This window comes from Poecilia reticulata, linkage group LG5, assembly GCF_000633615.1.
Source record: "Poecilia reticulata strain Guanapo linkage group LG5, Guppy_female_1.0+MT, whole genome shotgun sequence".
Lineage (NCBI taxonomy): Eukaryota > Metazoa > Chordata > Actinopteri > Cyprinodontiformes > Poeciliidae > Poecilia > Poecilia reticulata.
The window spans coordinates 11,453,595-11,474,243 of NC_024335.1; the positions used below are offsets into that span (position 1 = coordinate 11,453,595).

The 20,649-nt window shown below is 35.9% G+C and overlaps 2 protein-coding genes across 5 annotated transcripts in view; both read right to left on the bottom strand.

Annotated features, from left to right (window-relative positions):
* Positions 1-178: 178 nt before the first annotated feature.
* LOC103464717 (protein phosphatase 1 regulatory subunit 12B-like) lies at positions 179-8,240 on the bottom strand. Of its 3 annotated transcripts, none has more exons than XM_008409016.2 (8): positions 7,991-8,240; positions 5,771-5,911; positions 3,198-3,214; positions 2,955-3,093; positions 2,048-2,149; positions 1,866-1,916; positions 1,741-1,791; positions 179-454 (listed from the first exon to the last, which is right to left on the bottom strand). In XM_008409016.2, the coding sequence occupies exons 2-8, from the start codon at positions 5,870-5,872 to the stop codon at positions 368-370; spliced, it is 549 nt and encodes a 182-aa protein (XP_008407238.1). In that variant the 5' UTR covers positions 5,873-5,911; positions 7,991-8,240; the 3' UTR covers positions 179-367. The 3 variants fall into 3 exon arrangements, with proteins under 3 accessions (XP_008407238.1, XP_008407239.1, XP_008407237.1); XM_008409017.1 differs by lacking the exon at positions 7,991-8,240 and adding an exon at positions 7,916-7,937; XM_008409015.2 differs by lacking the exon at positions 7,991-8,240 and having other exon boundaries at positions 5,771-6,255.
* Positions 8,241-10,745: 2,505 nt separating this feature from the next.
* The window catches only part of LOC103464716 (immunoglobulin-like and fibronectin type III domain-containing protein 1), a 16,524-nt gene continuing 6,620 nt past the window's right edge, over positions 10,746-20,649 (bottom strand). Inside the window, exons 5-25 of one of the 2 annotated variants that reach the window (XM_008409014.2) lie at positions 20,324-20,423; positions 20,211-20,234; positions 20,018-20,072; positions 19,738-19,933; positions 19,370-19,483; positions 19,115-19,277; positions 18,752-19,024; positions 18,393-18,599; positions 18,213-18,359; positions 17,489-17,613; positions 17,234-17,375; positions 16,858-17,151; positions 16,484-16,780; positions 14,772-14,948; positions 14,533-14,661; positions 14,100-14,408; positions 13,370-13,455; positions 13,094-13,286; positions 11,742-12,038; positions 11,003-11,329; positions 10,746-10,878 (exon numbers count right to left, since the gene is read on the bottom strand). In XM_008409014.2, coding sequence (XP_008407236.1) covers positions 10,874-10,878; positions 11,003-11,329; positions 11,742-12,038; positions 13,094-13,286; positions 13,370-13,455; positions 14,100-14,408; positions 14,533-14,661; positions 14,772-14,948; positions 16,484-16,780; positions 16,858-17,151; positions 17,234-17,375; positions 17,489-17,613; positions 18,213-18,359; positions 18,393-18,599; positions 18,752-19,024; positions 19,115-19,277; positions 19,370-19,483; positions 19,738-19,933; positions 20,018-20,072; positions 20,211-20,234; positions 20,324-20,423 — 3,660 coding nt within the window. In that variant the 3' untranslated portion in view covers positions 10,746-10,873. Of the gene's footprint in view, positions 10,879-11,002; positions 11,330-11,741; positions 12,039-13,093; positions 13,287-13,369; positions 13,456-14,099; positions 14,409-14,532; positions 14,662-14,771; positions 14,949-16,483; positions 16,781-16,857; positions 17,152-17,233; positions 17,376-17,488; positions 17,614-18,212; positions 18,600-18,751; positions 19,025-19,114; positions 19,278-19,369; positions 19,484-19,737; positions 19,934-20,017; positions 20,073-20,210; positions 20,235-20,323; positions 20,424-20,649 lie in introns of both variants that reach the window. The other variant, XM_008409013.2, reaches the window with a different exon arrangement.

Below are 20,649 nucleotides of genomic sequence, written 5' to 3' on the forward strand. Positions count from 1 at the left end.
GTACTTATCTGAAGTGACCAAAATTTCCATTACTTTGCATTTACTTGTTTAGCTGTAAAGAAAATACTGAATTCACTTTGTGTCCAAAAGAGTTGCTATTCTAAATAAGAAGCAGTATGAAGATCGACAATTTGATTTTAAGTCACTGCAGAAATTGTGTAAAACCAGAACAACAGCCTTTTGTAGATAGACACCTTTAATTAATATTTTACACAACAAAAAAGTACAAGAAAGAATTACGTTTAGAGAACATCAGCAGAACCACAGTCCTTTCAGACGTTATTTCAGAGGTCAGTTTATTCCTTTACTGGATTTAAAAATAGCTTTTTATGTGTCCCCCCTTTCTCTCCCCCGTCTGCTTCCTGTTTTACTTGGAGAGTTTAGTAATGACACGGATTAAAGCCCCATTCTCATCCTTCAGCCTCTGGTTCTCTAGCTTCAGCTCAGCTTTCACCTGAAGACAAAAAGCACAGAAAAGCCTAAACAAGCATCAAGTTTAGATGTAAGCTAATCAGAAGACTGGTTAAGTTTCCAAAGTGTCTTGTCCTATAACTCCTGAAGACTGGAACCAGCTCTCTGCATGACCCTACCAGGTTAAGTGGGTCTACTAGATCGATGAATATTAGCAATAGCTATGATGAGGGTTATGTAAAGATAACTTTACATAACATATTTGAGCTTCTTTAAATGGACCACAGTTTGTTTCCTCATTCAGCTTTCAGCAGCGTTTGCTGATGCCGTTCCAAAATTAGAAAATCAGGATGTGGAACCTGCGTTGTATGAGCTTCTCTTGACATTCAAAGCAGTATTACATTTTCAACTACAGCACAAATATGCACAACAGAAACACAGTACACAGGACTTCCAAAGTAAATTTTTTCTGGGTCTGTGCTTTGTCCTGCCCCCCATCCTTTCTGTCCAGTCGGAGTAGTGATCATCACCCAGAAAAAGCACAATGTGAAATGAACAGCAGAAAACAAAAGAAGCTCATTTTTAGTCATCACCAAACAAGTGTTGACCAAGTGCGGACGTGTGTGAATAAACACTAAATTACTTTTTTAAGCAGTTTGATCAAAACTAACTTTTGATGGCTTTAACCACGACTAAAAAAGTTGGTCCTCCAATTTAATATTCATGATTTAGTTAAACCCCACGTCCACATAATCAATAGATTTTACTGCTTAAATTAATTTAAAACTAAATGCGTGCTAAGTGAAATCATAGATCAAATAGTTAATAGTCACTATAGTTAACATACCAATATCTATGACTCAACACCAAATGGATCAGTAAGTATCACAGTGCTACAAACTTAATTTTTGAAATGTAGTTTTGTTTCTGTCTCTGAGTCAAATCTACTCAGTCAAACAATCATACATCTACACAAAGAAACACACACCAATCCACATTCATGGTGTCTTTTGTGTCAGGGTTTATTTTCAGACTAGTATCCCATATTTGTCAAGGCAATTCATTGACAGAAAACAAAACGCTCTTGTTGGAATTTTCTTGGGCAGCACAGAGGAGACTATTGTCATTTGACAGTGAACAATTGTTGTTCACTGTGGCTGTGGTGTTGATGTACTCACAGCTTCCAAAGCCAACAACAGAATGGTGACAAGGGATACCAGCTAAAACCATCGTCAACGCAATGTCTCACAAACATTCACACAGTTTTTGTGTGCTTAATAACACTTGGAGTAGGAATATTAATACGCTTATGAAATGAATAAAAATTACCTTTAGTTGTTCTTCCATATCTGATATCCTCTTTTTAAGGCTCCAACTTTCCTGTAAAGATAATTTGTTAAACATGAACAGGGCAGTTTTTTAAAACATACAACATCAGATTGATGAGTGGGTACCTTTTTCTCTGCTTCAAGCATTTTAGAAGTACAATCATCTGGTTTTCCCTTCTGTTCCAGTAAAATAATAATAATAATAATTATTATTATTGTTATTATTATTATTATTATTATTATTATTATTATTATTATTGTTGTTGTTGTCGTTGTTAAATTGCCCAAAATAAAATTCATTTGCACACCTGCGCAGTCTGCAGCTGGTCCTGAACTGAAGCCAGGTCTTGTTTGCTGGTCTCTAGTCGGGACTTGAGCCTTTGATTTGTTGCCAGTGCCTTTTCATACATCTGTAAAATTCACATATGTTTGGATCTCCACAGATTCATTTCACAGCTCAAAATTGAAACAAATAAAACAAAATGGAGCAAGGTTAAATAAATCCATACAATGGCAAAATTATATAAACAACAATTAAACACATATAGATCACTGATATAACTGATATCAGAAAACAACAAAACTAAATGTGGAGTCTGGTAGCTTAATTTCTTCATGTGTAATAATACATTTAATTATTATAATTGTTCTATTATTGAAGTACAAGTAAAATTGTACTTCAGCGCAATTATGTACTGTACTTCAATACATTTTTGTATTGAAGCACAACTGTGTGCTCAGTTTAGATTGACTTATTTAAAAGTGTGTAATGTGTGAGGATTTCATGCAAAATTACTTAGAAATGATTCACCGCTGGCATTACTGCATTTTTAGTTTGTAATTTCTCCTTTCAACATGAACCTGAAGGGAAAGAATATTTGTACTGTGCGTATGGGTAAACCAGGACGAAAGCCAATTTTGTTTTGCTGAGTAGGCACCCTACATAATATACTAAATCTCACCTACAGGTAAGGATTTTGGGTTCTTTTTTGCTTCTTCTTTCGTAAAAGAACAATAAACTGGTGGTATCTGTGATGTGAGGTTTTGAGCTGGCAAAGGTCAAATCTTTACATAAGCTTAATATATCATGTAATTATATATTATATAATGTAGATTACTTGTATTAACACAAGAGAATTGATACAGGGTTTACTGTTTTTCACCATTTACAACAACTCCAAGTGAAAAGTTCAACAATCAAATCACATCATTTGCCTTTTTATAGTCACTGTTCATCTTCTCTTCTTCTGCCTTCTTCTTTGCAGACAGTCTGTTCTCCCTTCGTAAAAAGTAGGACTCTGCATGGTTGGTTGACGCGTCGTTGGAGACGTCAGATGAGCTCGATGAGCCCAATCTAAAGACATAACTTCTCATTATCAGTTACTCTCAAACTTTAGCGACCATTAAAACATATAGATTTTATTTGTGATTCAGTATTTAAAGTCATAGAAAACTTACCTAGACAGCCTTTCATGCTAGAAGAGAGAAAGTAGGCTTTAGACTATATTTAGCTTTTATTTAAATAAAATACATGTATTCTTGTGAAGATCAACCTAGCCTCACCTTATTTAACCAAAGTAATATTTTTAATTTTATCAATAAATTAATATGTGCTTCATTTCTGCTTACATTTTTACTTGTAGTAATGTCATTTTACACATGATGTGAGGCATTTTAATGTGTTCCATGAAACAGTTTATGGCAGTCAGACATACCAAAGCAAGTTAAAGGAGGAGAGAGGAAATGATCCCTTAAATAAGCTCACAAGCAGAGATAGCTAAACATATCCAAAAAAGGTAATAACTCTGGCAGAGACGCTCACATTTTGTTAACTTTTGCCTGCTTAGTAAGGGAAGGTTGTGTGGTCTATGTCCTCAGAAAATGTCAAGCAAAAATATTGGTCAAAGCAGTGACAACATTTAAATTAAATGCCAATAATTAAAGTGGTAGTGGGTTTCATACAAACATTCTAAAGAAGAAAAATAAGAAAAACAAAAGGAAAAAAAGTCCATTGTGTTAAGTTTATTGTAATCCAGAGACATCAATGAATGGAACACGTTAAAAAATGTAGTGCACTCAGTTTTTATTACATAAATCCAATGGGTTGCTATGCAAAAAAAAAAACAGTAAACTTTAACAACTATATCCAGCTAACATAAATGAGTAATCTCCTTCTCATTTCTCATTCTGTGCAAGTGGAACACATTTTTTCCTGTAAGGGAGTTTAGATAGAAGACTGACAATGTTTTTTAGCCATTTACCTGATCATTTTGGTTGTGTTCGGTAATTTTCATTGTTTGTACATTACTGTCATACTAGTGAATAACAGCTACCATAAGTCATAAGTGCTACACTGTCAGCCCATGGTTAAGATAACCGTTTGCTCAAATGCACAGCTTAAAGTAACAATTGCATGACCTTCAGCATCAGAATTCACCGTTAGGCTGATGGTATAAGGATTCAACTATTGTAGATGTGTTTCTTTATAAGCATAAAAAACTCTTAATCCTTGAATGCCCTGTCATGTTAGTTATTGTATCACAAACATAATCTGATATGCTCTACATTGCTTTTTACAGACACATACAGATGTCATTTTGAATTACAAAAGCTAACATTTAAGTTATGTTTTCATGCGAAGATGTGTAATATCAAAAAAAGATAACTTCTGACAGTTTACTTGTGCACTCATCGATTCTAAAGCACACCAAATACCTCAACATAGAAGCAGACCTTAGATTTGTGCTCAAAGAGACTTATGTCAAACACAATTAATTGGAAGTCTAAAATAGAAAGAAGAGCCAAGACTTTCTGTTACAGACAGTCTGTGTAAACACTGCAGTGCCTTTGTTCAGACATTTAAAGAAGCTCTGGATCTTCACCAGACCCTGAAATCAACCCCTTAAAGGATATCTCACAACATGTGACTGACTATACTTGGTAAAAAGTTATTAATCATAGACTCAAGCATGTTGATTTAAACAATGTGTCATCATGTAAACAGATACTATCACATTTGCCCAATTAATTATTCAATTATTCATGCTTAAAAGTGTTTTTCCTGTCTTCCTCCAGTCCTCCCACATCCCTCGAGACTTTTTTATTCCTGCTGACGAGTGGAAAATATTAGCTTCCCTTAGGATTAGCTGAGACATAAACATCTATAAATACTTTGAGTTCCCACCATCACAATCTTCTAAACCAAACTGTTGTTCTTTTCTTATGACTGTGGTCTTTGAACAAGTCATTCTGTTCTGTTCTTTACAGTCTACATTTCTCCTCTCTAGCTTTTACTCACATGCTGGTATTTTCTGGATGTCTGCCTTATGCCATAAGTAAGTTTTACACAAATATATAAGATCAAATATATATGTACGTATAGTCCGCCCAAAGCTTTCTTCTAAATTTTTTCATGGACATCAACATAAAGAATTATATAACATTGTGGGTCAATCATAAAGTTTGTACAAAATATATAATAAAGACCATACTTTAAAGTTATTTTTTGATATTTAAAGGTTTTCTGGACATGCTAAATGTGGTTGTCAGCTCCATATACAATCAAGAACATAGTGCCGGTCTTACATAATACACTATGATCTAATTCGGAAACAGAAATGTTTGATTCTCATAGGAAAATATAAATTTTCACTTAGTAAGTACATACACATATTTTGTTCAATAGCAAAATAACATATGAAATACAGCATTAGTGTATTATACTTAAACTGAATGAGCATAGCTCACGTTTTTGGAACTTATATATTTTTATACCTTCACTGGAATTATCTTATCTGTAACAAAAAGCACTAGAACAGTCATCTCTATTTATGCTCAAATATATCATTTTAATAATTATTTTCCAAAATACAACGCTCAATTTTTACTTTTAAAGTAGTAAAAATATTTTGTTCAAAGTTGCTCAGGAACTATCATAACATTTCATTACGGGGTGTCTCTTTTGGCATGAAATCTATTTAGGCATATTCTCTAACAACACAAAGAAAAGATAAAAGAGAATCAGGCCTTACCCTCAGGCTTCTGGTGTTGGCAGCAGACGAAGCTGGACAAGAGTCAGACAGCGATTTTCTGATGTACGGCTCATCTTTGTTTTGAGAAAGTAGAGATGACATTGTTCTTGCACTGCTGGGACCACTGCATGCAGTTGTACTCTGATACAAAATACCAAAACAAAGAAAAAAAATATATATATATATTACAAGTTATAAAAAGCACCTTGTCCGAGACGGGATTCAGGTGAGGTTGTCTCAGTTTGAAGAATGCCAGTGTGATCTTCATGAGATGGAAACACAAATCAGATGTGAGTGAAAGAACACACGTTTGAGAATGTGGGGGAGTGGTAGGAGTAGGCGGGCTGTAGACCGTAGGGTGTGTTTATATGTGTGTACACATGGATTTAAATGAAGTTGTTTGTAACATTTCTGATGTGAAGTGGCATATTTTACTGAAGTAAGTGATTCAAATTACTATGTTTATGAAAACAAAACACAAACAAAAACAAAATTGTTGAGTGTTCAACAGCTTGAGAGGAATGGATAAAACAGGAAAGGTCATGTCACCAGTATTTCAAATATTTAAAACAAAAAATGAAACAATATCAACAGATCTAAAACACTTTAAATGTGGCATGTTTTTCATGTCTTTGTAGATCTGTAATATCCTAGTTTGATCTGCAGTATCTTAGTTTGATTTCCAGATTATGGATTAAGTAGTGCTCTGTGAGATGCTAAATGCTTGTTGAGATATTGTTTTATAATCCAACCCTATTTTAAGCATGTCCAGTTTCTTCACTGACCTCTCTTTCTGTGTTCCTTGATCTTAATTATGCTGTTTGTTTACTAATGTTCTCTAAAAACCTCTGAGACCTTCAATGATCAAGTGGATTTATACTGAGATTAAATTATACACAGACAGACTCTAATTAGGTGACTTTTGAAGGCAGCTAGCTGCAATGAATTTGTTTACATCTATCAGAAAAGGAATGTTGATTAAAAACCCATAGACCCATTTCCAGATATTTATCTGCAAGTCATGTCTCACAGAACCTCTATTTCACTGCTATATCTAAGTATACTGCCATTATTCTCTGGTGTTTTTTGCTTGTTTATTTTTACTTAACATTTGTATAATGCATTAAACTTTGGAATTGTAATGTGACAGGAGTTTCTTCAAGGAGTTTGAATACTTTAGCAAGAAAGTAGAAAAGCAGAAAGAAAAAGAGTCTGGATTTGGCATTAGCCCTGAACTTTTTTTTTCTGGCAGTTTAGGTACACATTGTACTTACAATGCTGCAAGGGTAGCATTGCGTTTAACCCAAAGTTAACGTTATCTTATTTGCCAACAGACTGAGAGATGAAAGTGCCTCTCTGTCTTTCCCTTCTCAAATTCTCAAGTTGTCTTTCATATTTGTATAGTGTTCTTCATTTTTACAGCTCAGCAAGCAAGCACCATCTGCTGGTTTCAAAAGTACTTACAGCAAAAACAAAAAAGGCAGTTTAAAAGTATGCCTACAAGTTTTGTGGGGTGAACACTTCCACCTGCCCCGCTACACACCCACACACACACACACACACACACACACACACACACACACACACACACACACACACACACACACACACACACACACACACACTGACTTGGTTACATGTCTATTAAAAGTAAAAATAGTTGCAACACATTATCAGATGGCAGGAGCAAATTTCCTCCTGTGATCAGATGCTACATGTCTTGAAGTACCTTCTATTTGACATGCAAATAGAACTTTAGTAGAAAATTTCTATTTCCTATTAAAATAGCAATTACAAAATTGTTGAGCTAATAAACTTTCAGATTTTACTTTCTTTTCACATAACGTATGAAAGAATTTCACAAACGGTAGAGTTTGTATTGTTCAAAACGTAGATCATGGCTAGTTCCGTTCATCAACTTGAACAGAACTCTATTTAATAAACTGCTTAAAATCTACAATTTCCAATGCGGTAGCTTATGTTCAGTGGCTGGACAGGGAGAAAGACAGAGAGAAGGGAAAGACATGCTGTAAATGGTCCGGGAAACGAACCTGGGACAACTGTGTTGAGGACTGATCTGCTCTACCACTTAGCCACACGACGACCCTAAATTTATATAATTTTTATCTAACAAAAAAATGTTACCTATAGCCTTCATATTCGACATTCTTCGTTAGAATAAACGTGGCCAACAGAGAAACAGGAAGTTAATCTGCTCACCTTTAATCACCGCCACCTGCTGGAAGTTTGTAAGCTAACGCTCTTTACTGCAATCAGGAAGTCGATGCTTTACACAAGACTAACTTGTTTTAAAACACATGTATAAAATACGCTGTTGATGCTGGAAAATTTACGAGAACTTAAGCAACTCTTGGGTTTCTGAAAAGTTTGAAGCTTTTTCTTGAATTAACGTCTTTGACTTGTGGCTGGTGGAAGTAATGACTGGAGCTTCGATTCAGCGTGGCTACCTTTAGCAACCAGCGGTGGCGAAAAGGTAGGTTTCCCTTGTGTTTGTAGTTCTTTTCTTGTCATTAAGACCATTGGAATGTTCAGCAGTACATGGAAGAAGTGAAGTGTGTTAAATACACATTAATTAAAAGGCTAACATATTTTATGCAAATAACATGCATGCATTCTTGTTTATGTAGGCTATTTTATGTACATCGTAGTAACATGTAGCCTATTTTTTTTAGCATGTAGCCTACTTTTCTTAGCCTGCTTGTGCAATGTACTTCACCAGGTATAACGTCTTTGAATTAGTATTTCCTGAATTTATGAATTTTAAGCTTGTCCTTACATGGTCTTGTAACTATCAAAGTTAGCTGGAAGCCAAATAATGGCAATCTTTAACATATTTACTCAAATTATTATTTTGCCATAGTTTGCCAGCATCCACCTAATTAAAAAGAGCTTTTTATTATTAGAGTAATATTAGTTATGTGTTAATATTCTTTGACTTTGCAGAGATCAAGCAAAACATATTAGCAGTATAGTCTAACATATTATTAAGTTTGTACTCAAGATAATTACCATTTCACTAAGTAAAGATTTATTTAGGTATGATTTTAGATATTAAAGCATGTACACAACTTGGCCAGATAAAGTCATCATCTGGATTTAATTTAGCCAACAGATAAGAGCCTTCTATTGCAAAATTACCACATGGTCAGATCTTTCACTCGACAACAAGTTCCATCCATCCATCCATCCATCCAGCCATCCATCCATTTTCTTACACTCTTGTCCCATTGGGGACAGCAGAGGTGCTGGTGCCCATGTCCAGCGGTCAATGGGGCGAGAGGTGGGGTACACCCTTGACAGGTCGCCAGTCTGTCACAGTTGGCAACAAGTTATTTAACCCCAATGACCCACTGCCTATCGTCATTTCTTAAACAACCATGTGTAAAGACACTAATTATTGTCATGGAAAATGTTAGTCTTTTTAGAAAAAGATCAAATCATTGACATATCAAGCAGAGAAAATATCAAGCTCAGGGCTGTGCTAATATTGAAAGTAAGGGCATTTTCACAAACATTTTGTGAAAGAAGCTTGCAGGATTTGAATTTTAGCAATAAAAAAACACTAGTGAGGCTAAATTAAGAAAAAAGCCTTCAGGTTGCAAGGAAGAATATGGATTGAACTCTGGAACAATGGCAGGAGGGCATGTATTTAGATTACTACAGATTTACCCTGTTTCAGAGTGATTGGCATGTCAGGGTAAGAAACGATGCACCCCTTATTTCTAGTTCCTGGTTGGTCAGGCCCACATTAAGCAACATTATGAAGTCATCTGACTACTGAATTGACCATGTTATTCTATCAATGTTTTTTTTTTCCTTCCCTTATGGAGGATATTTCAAGATGACAATGCCAGGGTTCATTGTGGTCAAACTGGAAGAGTGGTTCAGGGAGTGTGAGACATAATCTTCACACATGGATTGCCTGCCACAACAATGTTCAACCCCATTGAGAATTGTTGGGATATGCTGGCACAGGCTTTGTGCAGTATTCAAACTGTACCATCATCAATGCATGATCTTGGTGAAAAATAAATGCCACACTGGATGGAAATGAACCTTGTGACATTGGAGAATCTTATAGAAACAATGCCCTGGCGACTGTGTGCCGTAATCAAAGCTAAAGGTGATCCAACAAAATATTAATGTGACTTTTTTTGGGGGTGGCGACTTTTTCTGTGTTGTTAGAATCCAGTGTGCACGCAGGATTCTAACAACACAGAAAACAAATGTACAAATGACCTTCAACTCCCCATTATGTGAAATTTCTATTTATTATAATGTTTGCCCCATTTATAAAATTACCCTTTCTATGTAGGTGCTTCACAATGACTGTTCTGTGAAACTGATTTTAACATAATGTTTATAATGAGCTCTGGTTGGGGGAATACATTAGAATACACCCTTACACCCTTGTCCCTTAGTGGGGTCGGGAGGGTTGCTGGTGCCCATCTCCAGCTAACGTTCCGGGCGAGAGGCGGGGTCACCCTGGACAGGTCGCCAGTCTGTCGCAGGGCAACACAGAGACATACAGGATAAACAACCAGGCACCCACACACTCACACCTAGGGACAATTTGGAGAGGCCAATTAACCTGACAGTCATGTTTTTTGGACTGTGGGAGGAAGCCGGAGTACCCGGAGAAAACCCATGCATGCACAGGGAGAACATGCAAACTCCATGCAGAAAGACCAGGGCCGGGAATCGAACCCAGAAACCTTCTTGCTGCAAGGCAAGAGCTCTACCAACTGCGCCACTGTGCAACCTTGGGTCCTTTTCAGTAACATCTAAAACAACTATTGCGTTCTGAACCCTTAAAACACATTTCATATTATATATGCATGGAGAGGCAGGTTGCAAATATACCATGGTAACATTAATATGTTTGACAAAACAAGGAACAAACGCAACTTTTTTATTACAATTTTCAAATCTTTGATAAACAGAAAGATTCATATGAGTTTGGTGGATCACTTTATTGAAAAGGGTGGCAGTTTAAAATCCATATATAAGTTTCCATTATTGATTGGAAATGCAGTGAGGAATCTCATGGTTCTGACTGATTCTTGATGTTACTAGTCCACTTCATTCTGTAAAGAAACACATTTTTATCTTCATCATGTTTCATTTGCAGCACACACTCAAATGTTTCATCGTGACATCTTGGTACATTTCTCCATTTCATGGATCTTAAACAATTTTTTTATAGCTTACCTCTAACATTTAGTGTCATGGAGGACTCTGCATTCCCTAGTTTGTTCTCAATGATAACTCTGTATTCCCCATGGTCTTTGGGTCCCACTCGTAGTATTAGCAATGAGCAAACTCCACATACATTTGTAATGTGGTAGTTTGTGTTTGTGTTGAGGCTGATGTTGTTGTAGTACCAAGTTACACGTGGCGCTGGGTCACCTTTTACTGCACAGCTCATGTAGCATTCATATCCTTCAGGAGCTGTGCGTCTCTTTAAGGGGATAATGAATGAAGGAGGTGACTCAAAATCCAGGGCTTTCATCTGTGGCATGTCTACTTTGAACTTTCCTGAAGGATAAATTCATTAATGTTACTGCAAGTCAACATAAACTGTAAAATGATGAGACATGGTCAACGTTTAGATGATTTCAGTAGATGCTACATTTGCACAAGTTATTTACAATATGCCTACATAAATATTTGTCTTGACTGCTGTAACAGTAATCTGTTTCATATAAGGCCATGTATGATGCTGAGTCCTTTCTGTTACTTTCTTTGCACCAAATTTAGTGAGTTGGTTGTAAAAATCATGCTTTGCTTCTAAAGCAAATATATTTTACAAATTAAATGTTACCAACACACATTACTAAAGGATAACTTCTATTACTAGAATTGCAAATGTATATATGCATTTCTTTTCGTGAATTCTTTTTGTGTTCCTTTGTTGTCCCTTTTAAATTGTCTCAAAATTCACACAAACCTTTTTCCTTTTTTAAAGCAAACACTGGGGACTCAGATGGTGGTGACAGGCCCATGTCGTTTTTCGCAAACACTCTGAAGTAGTACTCCCGCCCAGGCATAATGTTGACAACTGTGAACTTGTTGTTAAAAAGGTTGTCAGCTGCTGTCCTCCAAGTGCGCTTGAAGGAGTCCCTCTTGGACACCAGATAGTGTAGTCTGTCATCTCTTTTCTCATCTGGAGAAGGAGCCCAGCATAGAGTCACTGTTCCTGGTATGTTCTCATCCAGCTCTACAGGGCCTGGAGGCTTGGGGTCATCTAAAAGAAAACCAGGACACAGATAGAAAGGCTGATTAATCCCCCTTTAAATTTTGGACTTTGTTCTTCAAAGGTGAATTGGCTACCAGTATGAAAGGTTTTTGAAAGGTTTATTCCCTGATCATATTTTTTTTTCTTGTCAGAAATGTCCTGAGGTTTAAAATTTGGTTAATAAGATGCCAGAAAAATGCTGCAGTGACTAATTTTATTTTATTTTTTTCCCCTTGAATGTAGAGAGAGTATGTTTTAAGCTTACACTGTTTTTAAAACTACAGTTAGCATGTCTGTAACCCAAGATGGCTAAATTAGTACATAGCCTTCGTCATGCTTGTGCTGATCTTTAAAAAGCATAGAAAATAAACGGTGTAATATTTGGCACAAAAAGCAGAAAATCCACCACTAAATTTTGTGGATGTTTTACCAAAGTCTATAGATCAAAATCAAAAAGACAATTGAACATCTTAGAAATAACATAGTCTAAATGTAATAATGCATGTAATATTAGCATCAGAAGGAATAATTGTTCCTCTTCTGTTTTAAATTAAAGAAATCACATCATGTTATGATGCCCTGAAATTATGGTTTTGACCTTATTACTGAATGACAGTAATATGTGCAGGTATAATGCATCTGAAACCAATGCGTGCTATATTCCTTTAGTTATGTAATTTTAATAGTTTGATAATTCTAAAACACTACATGAAAGTTCTGTAAAATCCTACTTTTAACTACATACAACTGATTTGGCAACAAAAACTCCAACTTTACATTCTAATGTATGGACAAAATTGTTAGAAGTGTCTTGTGGTTTCTGTAGTTCTTGGCAGCAGGATGGGATCCTTTATTATGCATTTAATTGGCTTTACAGACTTCATCTGGATTTTTAGCCCTATGTAGGACCAATATTTTTGCGCAGATCCGTATACTGTTAAGACATTTTAAATCACTTTCTTTTTTCACTTCAACAGAGAACATTTGCTCTTATTGTTGATTTCTTTGTAAGCTTTGCTCTGTTTATTCAGATGTACAGCCATATCTAAATGCTGGAATTTTACCTGTAACTCTGATTTCAACACTGAAGCTTTCCTGGCCAACAATGTTCTTGACAGTGATCATGTAGATGCCACTATCTGATCTTTCAGATGTGGGAATTAACAACTGAGATCCTCTATCTGAACTGGTTATAGTCACATGTTTGAGCAAAGGAATTCCGTCCTTTACCCAAGAAATGTCAGGCATCGGAGAAGCCTGTAGATGATGCAAACAAAATAATCACCAAAAATATTGGATGAGGCACATTTTCACACAATCCATGGTAGAAGGTTTTATACCTCAAAGTTGATGTTGACTCGGATAGTGTTTCCAGATTTCACCACCATCAAGGTCTTCATGTTGCGGTCCTTGAACTTTGGTCTCACTGTGTGTTAGATTTAAAAAAATCTAAGTTTAATTTAATTGTTTTTGCAAGATAGCAGGTTAATATTGCGACATTTATTTTGTACTGCCAAGGCAGTATGATAGGGAAAAATGGTGTGTGCAAAACGTGTTCATAAATCAGATCCATATCCTGTACTGTGGTAAAATTTACTGAACACATTTTATTGGTCTAGTGCTTCCTGATGACTCATCCACAGTGTAGTACGACTGAATTCAGAAAAAGCTGAAGCCTTTTCTTCAGCTCCTCACACAGTAAGAAGCTATGCAACACAAAGCTAGAATTGTTTTGCTGGAAATCAACCAAAACAAATTACTTTAATAGTTGCAAAATGCTATGTTGGTTTTAGTTATGTCTTTGTAGTTTTTGTTTGTTTGTTTTGGACAATTATAATTTTATTGTTGTCAGCATATTCCATCATTAATTGCCACTATTCACTATTCCAACTTTGAAACTGCAAAATTGCACTACACAAAGACAAGAAAACTGATTTGGTGACATGTTGCATGATTATAAGTTAATTAGGAAAAACTAACAAGAATATTTTGGTGAAGATATTACATAATGCCTGAAAAATGAAAAAAAAAAATCTTGTGGTGTTAATAGACTTAAACTAAATTTCTTACCAGGAGGTGGCATGGCAATGATGTAGCTATCAAATCCTTGAGGTTCCCCATTTCCACCATAATTTGTGGCAATTACTCTCACCCAGTATGAAGCCATTGCCTTGAGGCCCAGCACAGTGTAGGAAGTTAAGCTAATTGGAGTGGCATTGCAGCAGGTCCATTCAAGGCTCTCTATTGGTCTGATTTCCACATAGTAACCCTGGGCTTCATCTTCTACACCTTTCACTTCCTTTGGTTTAGTCCAAGCCAGTGAAAATGTAGTGTAGCTGGAAGATGTTATTTTAAGGTCTATCACTTTTCCTGGAGGTTCTGAAAGCACACAAAAGCAAAAAAAGAAAAAAAAGTATAACTGTATTCCCTTTTAAGATTTTTATATTTTCTGTGTGTAAAAAGAACTTTAATACAATTCAGTTGTAATTTGTGGCTGACTTACTCTTGGGATTTCTTGCAATAACTGCCTCACATGGAATACTGGGTTCTCCAGCACCAGATAAGTTGATGGCAGAAACTCTAAATCGATATTCTGCACCCTCAAAAACATCTTTCACTGCATACTTTGTATCTGAGAAGGAAGGAAAAAGCTGCTATTATGTCACTCACAATTCAATTCGGCATATGCCGCATTCTGCTAAAAAAACATCTCTCTTTAAACTGTTGTAGCTTGCGTCGTACCTGTAATTGGCCCATTTTGATTTACAAGGCTCCAGTAATTTGTGCCTGTCTTGTTCTTCTCCAAGTTGTACCCAATAATTTTGGTTCCCCCTGTGTCACAGGGTGGACACCATGACAGGTTGATGCAGTCTTTGAAGGCACTCACCACTTTGGGTGCCGTTGGTGATCCAGGGTAACCTGTTGCATAAAGAATATATTTTTATATTTAGTTTCTTTTTTGTGGAAGTCTTGGTATGAGCATAGCAAGTGATTTCCATGATTATGCATTAGAGCATTAGACCATTTGAAAGGGAGGAAATCCCATTTCATTATTGGGGGGATAATAAACAGGGAAATTTCTTAAGAGCAATTTTGGGGGGGTCGGCAAAGTTACAGTGAAATATAATGTAAAATGTGGCTTGAAAAGTTTTTAATGTGTTCATGCTGCAAGACCAAAACTGACTAGTAAGTGGCAATGCACATGTCTTTTTCATGAAACAAATTGTTGAGGCTCATGGAAGTTTAGATATGAGTTTGGTTCAGCGTCACTGATCTAATCTGTGCTACAACTTTACAAAAACCTAAGGCTCTAAATAAATATATACAAGCTTTAATGATCAACTCCACTTGATAAAATTCCTCATAAATATTGTTTTATTGTAGTGGCTCTCATACAAGTTATGTGTTATTTAAATTATAACTTGCTAAGTTGCTTTCTTTTTAAATCTTTTTTGGTTTTGCCATTTCCTGGCTGACTGACAACCAAGAATTAATGAATATCTGGGAAGTATCATAACTTAATGTTAAAGCTCAAAGAACCAGGATTTTTATGGAAAATTTTATTTTAAATTTATTTACTTATTTTTAACTTTTGTGGTTTTACGTTGAAGATGGTAAGAAATAAAGGCATACCTTTCTGTTTTTCTATCTGCTCTATTTCTTGTCTGCTCTCGGCTACCACACTGAGCTGTCGGCTGGTGGTAATGCTCAGCTGCTCCCTCCCGTTTCAAACTCTTCTCATTAACGTAAGAGTTTAAGAGCTAAATATGATTTAAATATTTGCTATCTTTGACAAAAAAGCTTAAGTCTATCAAAGAAATGTAGCCAGTTTGCTAATTTTGATTTCCAAGGCATAGCAAGGCTGTTTATCATGATTCAGCCAAAGTGACAAATTGCAGTCTGATTTTTATTGTTAATGTATTTATTTCTATTAAGCAGTGAACGTAAATAAAAGGTGTTGCATGTCTTTTGCTGTAAGTGTTTACTTACTGGAGGGTTTTTTTGTTTGTGCTGGAGAGCCACAGCTAGCTCACCTACTCTGTGGCTCTAACGGAGCCGGTGTCCTTTGCAGGACTGTTGTTGCTCCTCCCAAACTTTGGACTGAACCAATGTTCTGACAGTGGTGGTGTGGACTTAAAAAATCACTCTTATGTCTTTCTTAGATGAATGGCAGATTGACTATGTTCTTTGTTTCTTTTGCCTTTTCATATTGATGTTGTTTAAATACAAAAGTTTAATTTATGATTTTTTTGAGACTTTTCCAAGATTGGGGGGAGTCCGAACCCCCTGGGATTTCCGCCCATGACCATTTACAATCTGTGATCATTTTACATTTGTCTTGTTAATATGTCTAAAGTCTTAGCAGTTTGTCAAAGGTTGAGCACCCTGCACTTTTAGCCACAATATATCACACTTTTTTACAGATATAAATTTGGCTCTGTTGGAAGACTTACGTAATACACCAGCTGGTATGTCCCCTGTCTGCAGGTAATCACTGATGCCTTCAGCATTCTTGGCTCTAATCCTGTAACAGTATCTTCTGCCAGGGTCCACATCAGTGTCCTTGTAGCTAGGGATGCAAGGGATCTCTCCCAGATTTGTCCATTTATTTCGTCCCACTTGTTGCCGTTCTATGATATAATTGGTAACTGGACATCCACCGCTGTCTTTTGGTGGTTTCCATTTGAATTCAACAGAAGTAACCGCACTCTCTGTTATCTCAACAGGGTCTTGTGGGGGTGTTGGTTTGTCTGTTGGCAAAATGGGTGAAGTTTATGGTTTGCTAAGGATAAAGAGTTGATCTATTCTTTTGTCAATGTAAACCTACCAAGTACTATAAGCCTTGACACAGCTTCTATGACGCCAAACTCATTTTTTATTTTGATTTTGACTTCTCCAGTATCTTTTCTTTGACATTTGGTAAGGCGCAGTTGACTCTCAGTATCTGAAGTGTCAATTTTCACATTGACCGCAGGCAGAAGCTCGTTGTCATTCTTGTACCACTGTATGTTCATTGGTGCTCCACCTGAGAATGGCAGCTTCCACTCGGCATTGTCACCTACCCTAACAATCACTGGATTTGTAAATTCACCTAGAGCATCAGGGTCGAGTCTTGGTGGGTCTGTAGTGTAAAAGGAAAAACAAGCATTTTGTTTGACAAAGTTGCCATTAAAATTTTATTTCAAAATTGTTATTATTCTGACCTTGGATATTCAGTGTTGCCTCTGATTTGCGTCCTTCAGCTTCAAAGCGATACACAGCAGTGTCGTCTTTTTTGCAGCATTCAATCATTAATATGTGACAGGCTCCATCTTTGATTATCTTTACGCCATCTTCCTCTGTCAGCTTATCAGATAAAAAAAAGCATACCAAGAATTTGAAAAATCGTAAGACATTTTTGTGTAAATGATTAAAAGGTTTCATTGTAGCTGTACTGTACAATTCTTTTTTTGATTTACCAGCTTTCCATTTTTATACCAGCGTCCTTCAGAGGTTTCACTGTTTAGTTTGCAGGACAGCTCTGCTCGTTCACCAACTTTGGCATTTATATCTGACAGACCTCTGACAAACTGAACTCCTCGGTCTGCATTTTGACAATGGGACAATGACAGGAAAAAAGTGTTAAGACAACGTCTGCTCTCTTTAACATCATATGAAAACTGATTACTCACAATCTTAACATTTTCAGACCTAAATACTTAGGCCAATTTTTCAGGCTTCTTTGCAGCTAGGTACACTTTTCTTACTGTTTTAAGCCATAACATTTTCTTACAAATCACTTTTTTGCTAATTTGATCAAAAGATTTCTGACTAAGTGAAACATTTAATCTTACAAATGTATATTATAATGGATGCATAGATGGACTCTAGAACTGAAATAATGTACACCCTGGACCTATTAAAGTATTGTAACTTTTGTAAAATAATGTGTAAGGAATTTTTTTGGCCAAAAGATTAATTTGGCAAAAAAAAAGACTTAGCCCATCATTTTAGGAAGATGTTGATATTTATCCTAACAGTTTTTATTACAGTTAAAACAGTTGATCATTTTTCCATCTAACTGGTTTCTTTTAGTCCATAGCTGTGATAATTGTACATATATCACTGTCGGTGATATATTTTGGAGCTTGCACATTTGTATGAACATGTGAATTAATTTTCATTATTTGATCAAAGTTTTACCTATGGCAGAGTCAGAAACCAAAAGAGCAGCTCTGGATTGCTTCTTTGTCTTGTCATTGCCATCATCTGTTGTGCTTTTATCATCTAGTAGGTTTTTATTTTTGCCATCTTCATCATTCTCGTCTCCATCGTTTCCTTTTCCTGTTCCATCACATATACCTTCACCGTTACCATCTCCACCATTACCATCTCCACCTTCCCCTCCTACTCTTCCTTCTTTGCCATCTTCTACTTTTTCTTGTGCATCTTTGTCTGCACCATCATTTTCAGCCTTTGTTTGCTTTGCTGTGTCCATTTCAGTATTTTCTTTTGGAAACTTATCCTGCTCTTCTGAGATCAGCTTAGACTTATCACTGGCTTTGGTGCCCTTACGCCCACTTGAATCAGCTGAATGATAGTTGGCACACATGCAAGATAAGAAAAAAAATCAGAAATGACAACATGAAGCAATTTTTGCAGACCCTGGATAAAGATTAGGTTTAACTTGTATTTGATTATAGACAAATACTAATATGTTTTAGTAAAAAAGGACTATGTACCTTGGATTGTGAGTGAGGCGCTACTGGAGGTTATGCCAGCAAGGGCATAATATGCTCCCTTATCTGCCATTTGGCAATCTTTTATTCTCAGGGTGTGAGTAAGTTTGTCCTCTGAGATGGTGATCTCATATTTACCACCATGTTCCAGTGACGCATCCTCTTTTGACCAAGTTATTTTGTTGAGAGGTGTTGACAAAACGCACTGAAAGATTGCATCTTCGTTCTCAGTGACTTTACTGTCCTTGATTTTTGCTACAAACTCCACATCGGGTACTAGGAGAGGTGGAAAAAGGCACAATGCTTTATTTCTAATAAATTCCCAATATAGCTGTGTTGATTTTAAGTGTAATAATTAGGGCTTACCTTGAAAGTCTGTTGTAAGAACATTGGTCTCTTCAACATCAACTTGATAAAATCCAGCGTCCTCTCGCTGAGGGTCTTTGATGCTGAAAAGGTAGTTTATTCCAGTTTTCTGAAGACTGTGCTTTGAGTTTTTGTCATCATCATATGGAATCAAGGTCCCATCCTTGTCAAAAATAAGATTTTTATTTTGTTTATTGAAGATTTTTTGATCATTCAGATGTTATGTTTGTGCTTAAATATGACATTTTAATTCACCTTGTATAAATTAACTTCACTGTTGGGATCTCGTAGTTTCATATCAAAGCTAAATTCAGCTCTTCCAGACGATTTCACTTCAATTTGTTTAATATTATCCAGATTTTCTACAACCTATGATGTAAAGATAAAAAACCATACATTAATAATAATACGACTGCAAAGTTGCTTACTTTTGGCAACTTATAGTATTGAACGTATGCCTTTTAATATATAATTATGCCCTGCTTTAGCTGCAGGGCATAAAAGCCTCATGCAAAAAAAGAAATAACTAAAATCAAAATACAAATTGATTTGTCAAAAAAATATGTTTTGTTGGTTGAAAATGTATTCTCACTATTTGTACAGTCATTAATATCAGTCAGCACCTTTGATTGCTCATCTTCCCTCTCCTTTTTTATCTGTTTGAGTTCCTTCAGTAACCAGCGGAAGTCAGTAACGCCAAACTCCAAACAGATTCTTTCATAGTCTTTCTTTGGTGCACTCAGAAGCAGTTCTAAGAGTTTAGGATCAATTTCTCCCTCCTTTTGTTGAGGAAGTTGTTTTTTCTTGGTGACCACAGTTCTGAAAAGAGATCAAAGTAAATATCTTCCTCTAGGTTTTATAGTTTTAAATGACTGATAATTCTTAAACTCAAGGTGAACTTACGTTTTCTTAAGCATAGATCTGAAATCTTGTGTGCCCTGCCCATTTGACACATTTGCTAAAAAAGCAAAAAAAATAAAATAAAAAAATTGGGTGGGAAAAGTTGATTTAAGTAAGTAAAATATATATCATTCAGTTTTTATTGCTTGACAGACAAAAAAGATGCATTTTCTTAATTAGTATTTGCATTTCCTACCATTCTGTGGTTTCTTCTTGAAGCCTGTTGAAGAAACACAAGCAGCAAACGGGACAAATAACTAGCTGTGGTGAAGTAAAATTATTTTGTCTTATGAAAATATGAACTCATACCTTCAACAACATTCAGGGTGACTGCACAGGCTGCTTGTCCATACTCATTTGTTGCAAAGCACTTATAATTGTCCGCTTGTTCAGGTTTAACATTTACTATCTGACAAAGTGACAATAAAGATAACATTTCAGTAGAGCTGCAAGAAAATACCCTTTTTGCTCCCAAAACAATCACACTTTATAGCTGTATTACATGTTCTTAGGCAAAGTCTTAACTGCTTTTTTTTTGTTATGTTTGTGCTTAAATATGACATTTTAATTCACCTTGTATAAATTAACTTCACTGTTGGGATCTCGTAGTTTCATATCAAAGCTAAATTCAGCTC